Genomic DNA, 13848 nt, shown 5'->3' with positions numbered 1-13848 from the left:
ATTTGTTGATGAATCAAATGAGCCTCCCACAGTGTCTCATTTTGGTCCCCTTTACACTTCATTTAAAACTGAGCCTTCCCCATAAAAAAGGATTACAAAATAAAAATCACAATCCTGATGATTAAGCCTCAATTTCTGTTGCTTTTATTAACAACTGCCTTTAAATGGCGCACCATTAAAACCTCTTGGTACGACGCAGCAGCAGGAACAACCTCTGGAAAATCCAACAGCACAGCAAATAAAGGCAATCGAGTTTTCTTGTCTAAACAGGATTCATTAAAAGGTGCTCTACACTTCGGGGTTGGGGGCCTCTACATTAGACAAGACCCTGCATTTTGAATCACCCACCCGCAGTGCCTTATTGCAGACAGTTTGACATTCAACACTGCAGTAATTTCCAACAATCACTGACTTTAACTTTCCATTCTTTACATTTTAACTATTTGGAGTTTCTATGTCATGTAAAGTTGCTCCTTTCTGGTTTAAAAAGTATTGACAGACATGATGACCTATGCTGGAAGAAGCCAGAGATCATAAGGCAGAGACAGTAAGCAGGACCAACAGGAGAACTTGAGAGGGAAATATTAAAAGTGCCAAATGCAGAGACATTGTGAAAGATGACATAAATATCACATAGACAACTGATAATTCTACATATTCTTCTAAACATATGAATTCTGATCCTGTGCAAGTTTAATCTATTGTATTGGTCACAGGAAAACAGCTTTTAACAGCTTTATCTCATGTTAAAGAGAATAAGACTTCAGAAATCAAATTAAACTACATAATGTGGCTTTACTTTTCTTGGCTAGAGTGAATCTCTTCCTCGTGGTAAGCAGACTGTCAGTGTCAGACTGCTTTGGTTGTTATCTTGCTCCCTGCTACGTGAAATAAAACACATGCCTTCACTGCCCACCTGCTGAAGTCAGAGCATTTCAAAATGGTAGGGAACTGATTAACACTTGAGGCAACTCACCTGGTTGTGAAACACCAGCCCCAAGATTGCTCCAACCAGCTCCAGGAGCAGACACACTGCCAGGGTGTACATGAACTGTGGTGCACCAGACAAGAATATGAATTTCATTGTTCTATTGAGTTCAAGCATATCCCTCCCCCCAAAAAAAATAAAAAAAAATTGAGATAACGTTTTCTATAGTGCCTTTGTGTGCATCTTTTAACAGTTTGTGTATTGTGTCCATACAGAAAGACCTTTCCTTCCTATCCTAGTTAATCTCTAAAGCAACCGGTGACCAGAACACTCTGGTCTTGCTCTGTGCTTTCATAAAATCCTGAATATAGATGCCATCTTCACATGTTTGTCTTTTCCTGCATCTGGCAGTGACTCCAGTTGTTTAGTTGCTTATTAAGTAATTTGTAATACAGTGTGTCTTGATTTTTCACCAGTCAGTTCATTGCATTTCTTCCTATAGTTTTAGTACATAACAGAAGCAAAAATTTAGTACATTATGTCAAATGACTCTCTCTCCTTAGTGTAATAAGCCATTACTCACTCCAGCTTAGAGACTGGTGTGAGCATCCTCCAGTCACTAGGGAAAATATACATTGTCTGACTGGTTGCTGGCGATGAAATCAGTTGCAAATGTGATGCTGCACCAAATACCTCCTATTGATTGTTTTGGTTGCTAGCACGTTGCTACAGCTGAAGTAAAAGTTGTGCTTTTACCAGTGAAACAAACATGTTTCCAAAACGTAACAATCTCTATTTCTGGTTTGTGTCACACTCTTCACACAGTTTCAGTTGGAAAGTGTTTGCAGACAAGTTGGCATCTTATAAGCAAACGATCTGCTAGCAAAGCAATTCCAACTAGGTTTTTGGTGCAGCATCATGCAACTCTCAACCAGTTTCATCCAGTAACAGCTTTTTCTGTTTGTTTGTCTGTCTTTAAATCCCAGAAAGTAAGACAGACTGGTTTAGTTTAAACTGTGTGTGTGTGTGTGTGTGGGGGGGGGGGTTATTTGCATCTTTACAAATAACAATGATGCAAAGGCAATTTCCAATACTTCACCACTCACCACTTTCAATAGAGTTATATTATCCCTCAGGGAACCCAAGACTCCAATGAATGAAACAACAAATAGGATGATGCCCAGTAGGATCAGGATTATAGATGGGGCCAGAAACACACCCTCCAGTGTCTTGTACTGCTGTCGCTCTACTTCTGCATAGATGCCAATACCCAGGATACATCCGCCTATTAGCTGGAAACACACAAGCGAAGCAGTTAGGACAGATTAGTCATCAGCTTGAACATGATGGGAAACCAGCAGGTTTCTAGGTTCGCTCAGTTTCTGCAGATTTAAATATAACTAAGAGAATAAAACATTCAGTGGGCCAAAGCTTAATTTCCACAATTACATGTTCGTCAGCTACCACTTAGCAGGGAACAGTGAGGTGGAAAAAAACGGAAAGTGCTTAGACCACCAGGTCTCAAAGACAACAGAGAAAGAGACGCGTACAATACTTAAGTTTAAGGTCATACATATTAGAAGGAAAATACAGCAACATCACTTTGTCAGACAGGTTCTATTTAAGTGATTTCTTGATTCAGGAGGTCCAGCAGTAATCAGGGCTGGATATAGCTAGTGAAATTGAACTTTGCTTCCCCAAAAAACGTGGTTTTCACAGTCGATGCCTGATTTAACAATAAGACAATTATTTATTTCGACACAGGGACAGATAGGTTTGGATTTTTGTTGATGCTGGAGGTCAGAGGAGAAAGGCCAATTAGCTTTGAGTTGACAGGAAGGTAACAAGAACTCAAACAACCACAAAGATGGGCCACAGTGGATACATCTGCCGTCAGCTAATAACAAGTCACACAAACGTATTCACATAAATGTAACTGCTGTGACATCACCTCTTAGTTAGTGTAGCCCTCACACTGTATGTGATGACCAGGAGGTGAATCGGACTAAGAAACCAAGAGACACTGCACACTCATATTATAGCAGTTTGTAAACCACACGGTAGCCTCACCCTAAAGCAAATAATTATAAAATGCAGTTTAACAGTACTTTCACACTGACTTCACTTTTCACACCAGTAAGCTGTGCCAGTCTCCCAATCTCTCATGTACAGTCTATGGATGATGGTCCATGTGAGTCTGTCTGATTTAGACAGAAACCTCAACAACAAGCATAAAAATCTATATGCCTATAAAGCATAAAGTCTGCACCTCAATCAAATCATGAATGTTTCATTTAAATTCCACTTTGGTGGTATACAGAAGCAAAAAATTTTTTGTCTATTTCTAAAGCCAATTGTATAAAGCGTTTTAATAGTTTCTTTATCAAACAACAACAACAAAATAAATCCTGGCAAACACTGACATAATTATAGGCATACCCTTGTAGAGCTACAAGAGTATGAAATTTCTCCCGAAGAAGAAATGATAAATAAATTAAGCAATTATAATCTGTATAATCGCCAGACTGTAGTGGACTATGGTAACAGATAATTCAGCGTTGTTATTGTAAAAAATAGTTTCTTAATTAGGTTCTCTGAAGTTTTGTATAGTCTGACACATGCACGCACACACAGTGTCTTTGTTCGAGTTTCCCTTCACCACATTACTCCAACATAATTCAACAATCAATTCAAAAGAACATTTAAGAACCATCAGTGCTGTGAAGCAAATTGCCTAGATTGTTTATACACAGCCATAAATACACACTTTTCTGTCTTTGTCATTGAAGAGAACTGAAAGAGAAGCAATCTTCAGTTTTAAGTTCTCAAGTAACCAATCATCCATACAAAGTCATCACATCAGGATGGAGAAGGCTAGTTTTCCCATTAAAGACAAAAGATGGGTAGAAACGAAACAGGGCACTGGCATTACGGACTGATAATTGGAAACTCAGCAGGATGTTCCTGTGAAACAGAGCAGTATCACATGAACAAAGCAAACTTTCACAAATAGCAAATTATATTTCTCGACAGAAATTAGTGGGGTTTTTTGTCCCTTTTTGTGCTCAATGCTATAAATTTCAATTTGATTCAAGCGAAACTTGCAAGGCCGGTTTAGCTCAAGAACCTCCATTTAGAGTGGATTCACATAATTATACCTCAACATAGGTATATTTTTAAACATATAAAGACCAACAGCTCCATTATTCTTTCTGTTGTGTTGTGAAAGAAGCACTGTTGAACAGCCACATACTGCTGCACGCCAGCTGAGTAATATATCACAAGAAGGCTCCTGTGTAGACATTAGAATTGTTAATGAGAACCCTAATCAAAAGGTCAATTAAGTCAAATTAACAGTGGCAGAAGCTATTTAAGCAATCAGCAAACAAACCTGTCAAAGTCTAGGAGGAGCAAAATGAGAGAGGGGAGAGCGCAAAGGGTCAGCTCACCCAAATTACTTGGTTTTTTTTTTTAAAACAACACAACCCCTGCACAGAGAGGAGCCGGGTCAAGTGTGTAGACGTCTGAATGAGTGGTCGGTCTCGATATAAAACTGTTTTTTTGTTGTTCCCTTACAGCGGTGTTTCCAGCGCTGACATCCTCAGGTTCCTGCATCTAAAATGACACCGTGAGGAAACTTATCACCACCTCACGTGACGCTGTTTTGAATCCTATCTTTAGAAACGACAGGCTGTTCTACTGTGTCAAAGCAAGCCTGTGTGTGTGCTATACTCTTCTGGCTCACTTTGAAAATGTTTATTTGTTTATTACAGACACACTTTGAGCAAACTGCACCATATAACCTCAAATATTTGGCTTATTCTATGCATATCAATCTAGCTAATAAAGTGCTGTGAGGTATTTCCCCACCTTCTGATCATTATCATTTGTAAAATGGTCACATCTTTCTTAAGGAGTATTAGGGCAACATTTAAAAAAATGTATATATATTAGTGATAATTTTATGCCTTGTGTAAATAAGTTAGTGAAACAAACTGATCAGCCATCTGATTGTGTCTTGTGATTTAACATACATCCTGTCTATTGCTCGACGGTGTGACCATCAATATCCTTGCATCTGTCCACTGCCAGCTATTTCATTGTGTACAAATCAAGCCAACTCCTTCAGGTTTGTGTACTTTCCTTCTGACTATTGTAGCTTTCTGCACCATCTTTTCTGCATCCTTCTATTTATCACCACACTGTGTTTATGTGCTAAAGAAGAAATAATTTTCTTTTTACTAAAACCAATTCTGAAGTATGATTTCACTAACTCATCTTCAGTTATCTTAAAGATGGTATAGCAGCTGCAGCACTTTCAACAAAGGGACAGGGATCTCAATAAGCATCACATCGTGCTGTGATCTAAAGAAACTCAACAATAGCTGACGAGGACTGACGAGACAAAAGTTTACATTTTTGAAAGGTTCGAGTCCCGTTACATCTGGCGTAAAACTGATGAAGCTTTTTATGAAAACGAACATCATACCAAGAGTTATGCAGGATGGCAGTAGTGTCACGAAACGTCTAAATCCAAGCGAGATACTTTGGCCTGACTTTTAACAGGTTGTTTGTTCTTTAAAATCGTTCAGTGTTGCTGAATTAAAGCAAGTATGCAAAGAAGAGTGGGCCTAAATTCCTGCACATGGACGTGAAAGACTCATTAGCAGTTGCTACAAATGGTGGCAGAATTAGATTTAAGAGGCAGTTACTTTCACATGGGGTCATGTATGTTTGGATAACATTTTTTCCCCCCTTTTCAAAACTGCATTTTGTATTTATTCACGTCATCTTTGTTTGATGATCTGAAACATTTAAGTGTGAAAAATATGCAAATAAACAAAACAAAACAAGAAAAAAAAATCAGTTATGAGGCAAATGCTTTTGCACTATATAAAACTAAATTTCAGTCTGAGAACAGTGTTTCTCAATAACAGCAGCTAAATGTTAACAACTATGCATTTGCTGAAACAAATTTAAATGCCCAGGTGTGTTTCAACAATGACTTCCAGGCTAAATTAAAATTAAAAGAGCCATTTATACAAACTCACTGACTGCCAAATAGCACATGGCACGTCCTGAAATAGGATCCGGCAGCTGAAGTGGAAACTGGCCAAATTGCAACAATCCATTTATACTGATTTCAGTTATTTGGTCTGTTTTTGCATGCTGGAAGGGTTAAAATGAGCACGACTTCTTGCAATATTCACCCACATATCCATTACCAAAAAAACAAGCATTTTCTCTTCTGTACCCTGAAAAAAAAAAACTTTTCCCATTTCATTTTCAAAGCAATGACTGTAATGAAATTGTTGTTTTTCTATAATAATTGAAGCTTGTTATCAGGAAGGCTGCTACTGAGAAAACATAGAAGAGCTGGTTTATTTTTCTGCTTGTGAGGTATGCTGTAAACAGACAAATTTAGGATATTTGTGTTAAGCCACCTGGCGCTATCCCTGGTACTGAATAGATCAGAGGAGGAAATGGAGAAAACATCGCTTTAATTCTGCCTTGTTGGCTTATTGTGGACAGAAATATCAAAGTAGCAATGTTTCAGAGAGAGAGTGAGCGAGAGGCAGAGGGAAATGCATGGCGTGAGCAGAGAAGCAGACTAAACGATCCGATAATCACGGCATATTGCTTCTGCAAACACCATTGTATGACATATTGCTAATTGCTGTTTGCCGCCATCCCCCCTCCCAATCTGATTTCAGCCATCCTGTGAGATGCACAGCGCATCACAGCAAAAGAGAAAAAGGGGGAGGGGGGCCTATGCAGATTTCAGAAGGTCCGACACTGTTTATAATCCACCATGATGCCTTTCCCTTACATGTCCCTGCTTGGTGTCTGTTATGGTCTCTTACTGGCCGCTGGCCTGTACGCCACCAACTCGCTTCCATTCAGCCAAGAGGAGAGGAGATCACTTAGAGCCTTTTAAACAGCAATTTGAAATTTCTGCCAAGGATAGAATATGTCAACAGTGAAGAGTGATAATCTCCACAAAGAGTCTGTCTTGTTTGAGGATCATTCTGATTCATGCAAACAGATTTCTAACAAACGTACTCGGGAAAATAAAATAAAACGGGTCACACACTGTTTATCATCATGCACTTAGCTGCAGATGGCTCGGCAACAGTTTCAGGGCATTAGGCCAAGATCAAGTGGTAGTTTATAACCTATTACACTCTGCTAAAACAACTTCGTGGTGCTATTACTGGACACAGCTCACAGCTATAAAGGCATGCAGTGCAGCTTTGAAACCAGGGTACAATCTGCAGACATAGCACAGACAGAAAAGGAAAAGAAATGTAACTTTAGGATTGTCACTGCTATTGCGTCCTAATTTAAATTAGCTTTTGGAGACATTTTAAAGCTAAAGCAGAGTTAAGAAACCAACATGGAACTAACAAATATCTGTAAACTATACTGGCTCTCATATTTTCCCTATGTGATAATCAGAACACCTGTTAGATCTGAGAGAAAAGGAAATCTTGTCATCTACATTCAGAATGACATCATAGGCTATTTTTAGCCAGTCCAGCAGCTCAGTAAATGTGGATTTTGTTCCCCAGATGTAAATATCTAACAAATAACATAACAATTTACTAACCTGTCTGAAATTTCTAGCATATTTATTAATTGTGGCCAGACAGCCAGTTCTAAAAACTTTGATGAGCTTTCCTCTAAAAAGGTCAGTCTATGGATGAAAAATCTCTTTTCACAAGTTATTGCATTGATTTCCATCTTTCACATTTATTCCTTGTCAGTATGAACTTTAATGCGCAGTAGGCAAGTGTACCATATATAAATACCACGTTTCCATGAATTTACACGGATGTACCTTATCACAAAATGTTAGAATCTTTCTCTAGTCCTTTGGTTAATGATCATATGCATTACAAAAACCCCTCAAATTATAATAAAGGCTAATAAATATGCATCCAGATCTGTGTGCTTATATTGACCTCAAGCCAATGCTAAACCAATAGCGAAAGGGTCTGTGATGCTTTCTGGAGACAATTTTTCTGTCTGCTACATCATTGCAGATGAATTCTGGCTCACTCTTCTTTACAACGTTGCTTCAGTTCACTGAGGACTGTGGGCATCCAGTTATGTATTCAGGTTCAGGTCTGGACTGGGATGGGATGGGATGGGCTGCTGCAACATCTTCTGTTGAAGATTTTTTTTCTATGCTTGAGATCATTGTCCTGTTGCACGAGCCAATTTCAGCCGAGCTTAAGCTGTTGGAAAGATGGCCTCACATTTAGATAGAGTATTCTGGCATATAAAGAAGTTAAAATCAAGCTTCAGCCCTCTACCACTAGTGGACGGTTCCTATGAGATGTTTGTTAATCACCAAATGTGGCTAAACATCTCCACTTTGGCCTTGAATGTCCAAATGACCTTGTCCAGAAACCTTGTAGTTTGTTCAGATGCATTTTTGCAAACCCAACTGTGCTGCTGTCTTTACAGAGAAGAGGCTTTGTTCTGGTAACCCTTCCAAACAAGTCATACATGTTCAGTCTTTTTTGCATTGTCATGAACTTTAAAATGTAGCATGCCGAGGCCTGTGGAGTCTGTGACGTAGATCTTGAGTTTTTTTTTGCAAATTTCTCTGAGCATTGCATCATTGAGGTAAATATATACCCGAATAATCTGTGATCACCTCCAAATATGCGTTCAGGAGTTTTACAACTACATGGTCAGTTATAGAAATGAAAAGAATGAAAATATGGGAACATATCAGCATTTCATAGCATTGACCATGATCCTAATTTCAGGATATTGGTGTTAGGAAGACCCAAAGCATGACTTACTAATGTGGAAGATAAGTAATGCTCATGACTAATGAGATCATGATTGTATGCAAAATGTATTAACACTGAAAATATTAGACTGGATTAAATATTAAATCAGTGTGTCAAGAGTGAAAATGACAAATTTGACCTTCATCATGAGGACGATTTGGGTAAAGACCAAAATTCTCTCCAACACTGTAGGCAGAGTTCTTGTGAACAGTGGACAGAGATCTCACCAGAGCACGAGCTAGCATTTGAGTTTTTACATTTTGTACCTTGGGCTTTACAGATGAATGTTTTAATGGTCTCAAAGTAAACGCAACAAAAATTCAAAAATATGACATCCCAGCGTTTTCCTGTGTGTTAGTGAGCTCAGTCAACCTTCACTGGGTAAGTAAAGGTTAAGAGCAGCAGATAACTTCACGCAGCAAACTGAAAGAAAGCAGCAAACTTGGGAACATGCCGGGAAGGTTATTGGAAGAACTCCAGCTGCTTTTACATTTCTCTGAGATTCAGATGACAGGAACAAACAATTTGTGACAAATTACAGACGGCAATCAAAACCGCTGACAAATCCTCTCTGCACCTCTCCAGTCGTGCTCCTCTGTTCTGTCCTCCTAATCAGTTGTTTACATTATTTCACTTCATGCTAATTTCGGAATAAGAATTTAAATCAAAGCGGCGTTCAAACACTGTTAAACATGACCCGTCTCGTCACCCTCGAGCTTTGCTTGAATCCTGCGTTTACTCTTTGTCAACTGTTCTCCATTTGAATACAGAGCCAGAGGAGATTAATCTGTTGTCCTAATGTGGGTTAAATCATTCCCACAGTAAGCAGGAAATGACTCATCATCTTCTGTACATTGTTCCTCCAAACTATACACCGCACTGTTTGGACATTTACACTCTAAGCAGTTGATAGCCAGCACGTGCACATCCTGTTCTGCAAAAACGCTGAATGGGGGTGGAAAACAGGTCATTAAGAGCAAAAGAAAAACAAAACCAAATGAAGAAGCACAAAGAGATCTGAAAGTAACCCGCTCGAGTTTCTTTTTACAGGTGGTTTAAATTACCGACTGACATTTTAGTAAGTGAAGCTCTGAATTCTAGTAAATCTCCACAAGAGTACTCACACTGCAGAGTCCTCTGTTTCTCCAAAACCAACTGGTGCATCATTACTTGTTGTTTTCATTACTCATTATATTATATTATAGTGTGAAATGATTACTGTAGCATCATGCGGTGAACTGAAAAAAAGATTTGAGCACCTGTTGCAGGAAACATTTTATGAGAATTGCTGTTGCCGTTCAATCTTTGTGTCTAGGTTTCCAGGAGGATGTGCCAGAACTCTTTATTCAGAGGCACCATGTGGCAAAAAATATCTTATTAATGTGACTGAGTCAACGAGCAGCAGGATCAAAGTAAATATAACATGTTTATCTGTTTCACCTTCCTTATCAAGGCAGCATTCATTCTCCATAATAAACCCATTACTGAGTCTTATGCCTTTGCCTCCCGATCTACTCCTTTTTGCGCTTCCTCCCATCGCAAATTAACTTCTCAAAAGGTTCTTTCAGAAGAGACAAATAAATGAATTTTCTAAGTGCACCAAGTTCAATTAGCCATCAGTCTTCAAAAATATACAGTCTGTCACATCATCTATGAGAGGGAGCAGCTGCATGGTTGGTTATACAGTATTTCCCAGAAAGGAAGACAAAAAAAGACAAGCTTGTAAGCCAGCAGTATAAACTGTTGCAGTCATATCTCCCATTTGGAGGCATTTGTTGAAATAAACATCACGTTCAAGAATCTAATTATATCACTTCACGTTACTGCCTTTAAAAAAAAAAAATAGTTACAAGTAAGGCTATTGTTTCGGGATTAAATGGTCAATATACTCTAATGTGGCCCAGTTTTTACTGGTCGGACAACTCTGTGTGCATGAACTCTGTGTTCCAGTACTGGTCCACTACTTTTGTCTACAGAAAAGAACCTGTGGAAAAACCAGATGTCAAGCTTAAAGTTTTCTGTGTCTGTCTATGTGCCACAGGAACTACATTCTCTGGTGGAGAAACAATTTTTAAATGTGCAACTTGTTAAGTTGTGCTTTGCTAAAAACCATGAATGAAGCAACACATTGTCACAGGAACGTGCATGTATTGATTTCTATTCATCTGCTAGAGGAATACAGAGCGCACAAAGAATACCTGTTCAAACAATGAAATGAATTTCAGTTTAATCTGCTTATAAGCTAAAGAGATTTCCACGTTCACTTTATTATCCTATGGGGCAGTAACAGTTTAAATGCATCCAGTTTAAAGTTTCAGAGCTCTAGAAATAAACAGCAGGACTGAGCTTGCACTCAGTGATAAAATAATTAACCTGAATTAAAATGTTTAACACGCTATACACAGATTAATGATTTTTCTGCTGCATTAATCTCATCTTATTTGCAAAAGTTTTGCATTCTAATGCTATAATTTTGTTATTTAGAATCTCTTTATCACTTACTTATCGGACTTATCATCATCAGATAACATCATAGGGATAAGTTTGTATGGAAAAAAAAGAGTAACATGACCCACAAAATGTCCCTTTTAATGCAAATGTGCAGAGACCTGAAGTGGAAAGCCCGGCTTAAGTTGTTAATTACTGTCATGATACCCATTTCCAACCGGCCTGGCTGTACTGAACTTGTCTTGCTGTAATACCTTTCAGGTGTTTAGAAAACTTGGTGAGCGGATTTATAATGTTGATTTCCAGCACTGTATTTTATTCTACTAAAGCAAAAAGACAACTTTCTTCTGATTGGCTGACCCTCGTAAGCAAAAGGTTTGAAGAATGGGTCAGTGGGGTTTCTGTACCCGCAGTCAGAGTCGTGACGACCATATTAGGGATATCCATTCTCTGTGAAAACCAAGAGTAGAAAAAAGACCCTGTCTGACACAGAGAGTTTAGACTTCAGCCTGAGCTTTTTGCTCACAGGGATTACTGAAGCAAACAATGACCTCCATCCACCACTGTCACAATATTTTTATATATGACAAAAAAAGGAAAACATAGTATATCCACTTTAGTGTTAACATTTATTGAAATTCTGCTTGGCTTAAACTAACACTCTGTGTTAGTTTAAGCCAAGCATTAGTAAGACTGAATTAAACAGATGGCTGAAAGGTCAAAGTTTACTTACAGCTCAACAACCAACATGACATCCTTTGAAAACTGTAGACTAACTGTTTAAATTCATGTGACGCTTTGGTTGTAACTATATCAGAATTGGCATATCTCAATGCGTTATTGATCTAATAATTAGCCATTGTTTATATCCCCCCATATATCTGGTTATTAAAGTAGAAGATGAGGTGGAGAAATGTAAGAACAAAACTATGCTAACATGTCAACTAAACTGGGATCATATATAGTGATATTCTTCTATTCTGAAAGATTATATGACTAAAATCAGGTGCACAGTCTGCTCTGAGACTTATTATTATCTGTAGCAATCATTTCTGTATATTTCTGTATATTTTTATACATTTTATTTATTGTTTACTCTATTTAATTTGTAAAATATGTGTACACACACACACACACACACACACACACACACGTAGAAAAATATTTAGTATACACATCCAGAAATGCATATACTATTATATATTGTACATATATTTATTAGTTTCAGATGTAGCCATTCTTGTATTTTGCTTGTTTACATTATTGTATTTTGCACAACTCTGTTGCTTGTGAAGCTCGCACACAAGAATTTCACTCACATGTGCTGTACCAATGTACCTGCACATGTGATGTGACAATAAAAAGTGATTTGATTTGATTTGATTTGATTCATCATCAAAATGAGAGCAGCATTGTCAGATTGAAGTTTTTCTCAAAGGTTTCCTGGTTTTATTTGTTGGTTGCCAAATTCATAATTAAAAATCTAATTTAATAAATGACAGCAACGATAAAGGCGGGCTTCCAGCCACTCAAAAAAATAAATAAATTTTTAAAAAATAAAAAAAATAAAATAAAAAATAAATCACAAAGTGTCATCACAACAGGTTGCTCTGTATATTTGATCTGGCAGAGTTTGAAGCTGGAGTTTGTGTTTCCACCCAGAAAGCAGCCAGGAGATATTTTACTTGTTAGGCAAATGTGTAAACCACCACACCATTTTATTCAAATATAGATCCAATATGTAGAAGGCTAAATCAAAAATTTCTTTATAGGAAATTGCAAGTTTTAATGTAGACATGACACTAATGAAAAGGGTATGTGTTTTGGTCGTTTTAAACTGAAGCAAACTGGGTACTGTATGTTGTACCACTACTTTTAATAACCTTGAAAACCTTCAGTGTCTATATGAAGTGTGGGTCCTCACAGGGGCATACAAAATAATTTGGGACCCTCGGCTTCCTCTGCTTGGGGAGTTCCAGGTGCTTCTGTCTGGGAGATTGTGTGGTTTTCCCAAGAATAGCTATAAAAAATTTAAAAAAAAGAAAGAAAAGAAAAGAAAAGTAGATAGTGTTGGACTACTATCTGCAAAGTTTTACTCTGCCGTGTATGTGCATGTGCTAAACTGGCCTAAACTGTTCTAATGCAAGAAGCTACAATACACTCCCGCTCTTATCTCAGATGGCTTTATCACTCAAACACACACACTTGGAAAAGATAATCTGCAGGTCGTTTCCAGGCAGGCTATGTCTGTCGTTCCTGAAAAATCCTAAAGGGAAAACAAGATAACTCCCAGAAAGTCTGCTATGGCAGCATTATGCTGAGGAACCTCGATGGGAATGACTGATGATGGCTGGAGAGTTTTGACTCATTTGCAGTGTTTCATCAGTGACCTGTACAGCAGCAGTCTAAATGTAAACAAATAAAAGTAAGTCTAAATAACTTTTAGGTGGATTTTTAAAATGCATTTAATGTAATACTTTCATCATAACTGATCATTTTCCATTCAGATCCTCTAATGCGTCCTTCCTCCAAGTCAGTATGAACCTCTGCAGAAAAAAAATGTCCCCATATAATTTTTCAATGCATCAGTGACCCCAAACAATCCAAACCATCAGACAAGAAGAACAAGGAGCAGTGCAGCCCTGATCTCACACTGCCACTCAA

At 38.0% G+C, this 13848-nt stretch overlaps 1 protein-coding gene across 3 annotated transcripts in view; it reads right to left on the bottom strand.

Moving 5' to 3' along the window:
* tspan15 (tetraspanin 15) overlaps positions 1-13848 on the bottom strand; it is a 39076-nt gene that overhangs the window by 24388 nt on the left and 840 nt on the right. For 2 of the 3 annotated variants that reach the window (XM_042213940.1, XM_005915105.3), the window contains exons 2-3: positions 2035-2220; positions 977-1051 (exon numbers count right to left, since the gene is read on the bottom strand). In XM_042213940.1, the coding sequence (XP_042069874.1) occupies positions 977-1051; positions 2035-2220 (261 nt within the window). The remainder of the gene's footprint in view (positions 1-976; positions 1052-2034; positions 2221-13848) is intronic. The other variant, XM_042213938.1, reaches the window with a different exon arrangement.

The sequence above is a fragment of the Haplochromis burtoni genome, unplaced genomic scaffold, assembly GCF_018398535.1.
Source record: "Haplochromis burtoni strain Fernald_Lab_line unplaced genomic scaffold, NCSU_Asbu1 Contig_11, whole genome shotgun sequence".
NCBI lineage: Eukaryota > Metazoa > Chordata > Actinopteri > Cichliformes > Cichlidae > Haplochromis > Haplochromis burtoni.
This window is presented reverse-complemented; position numbering and strand designations above follow the sequence as displayed.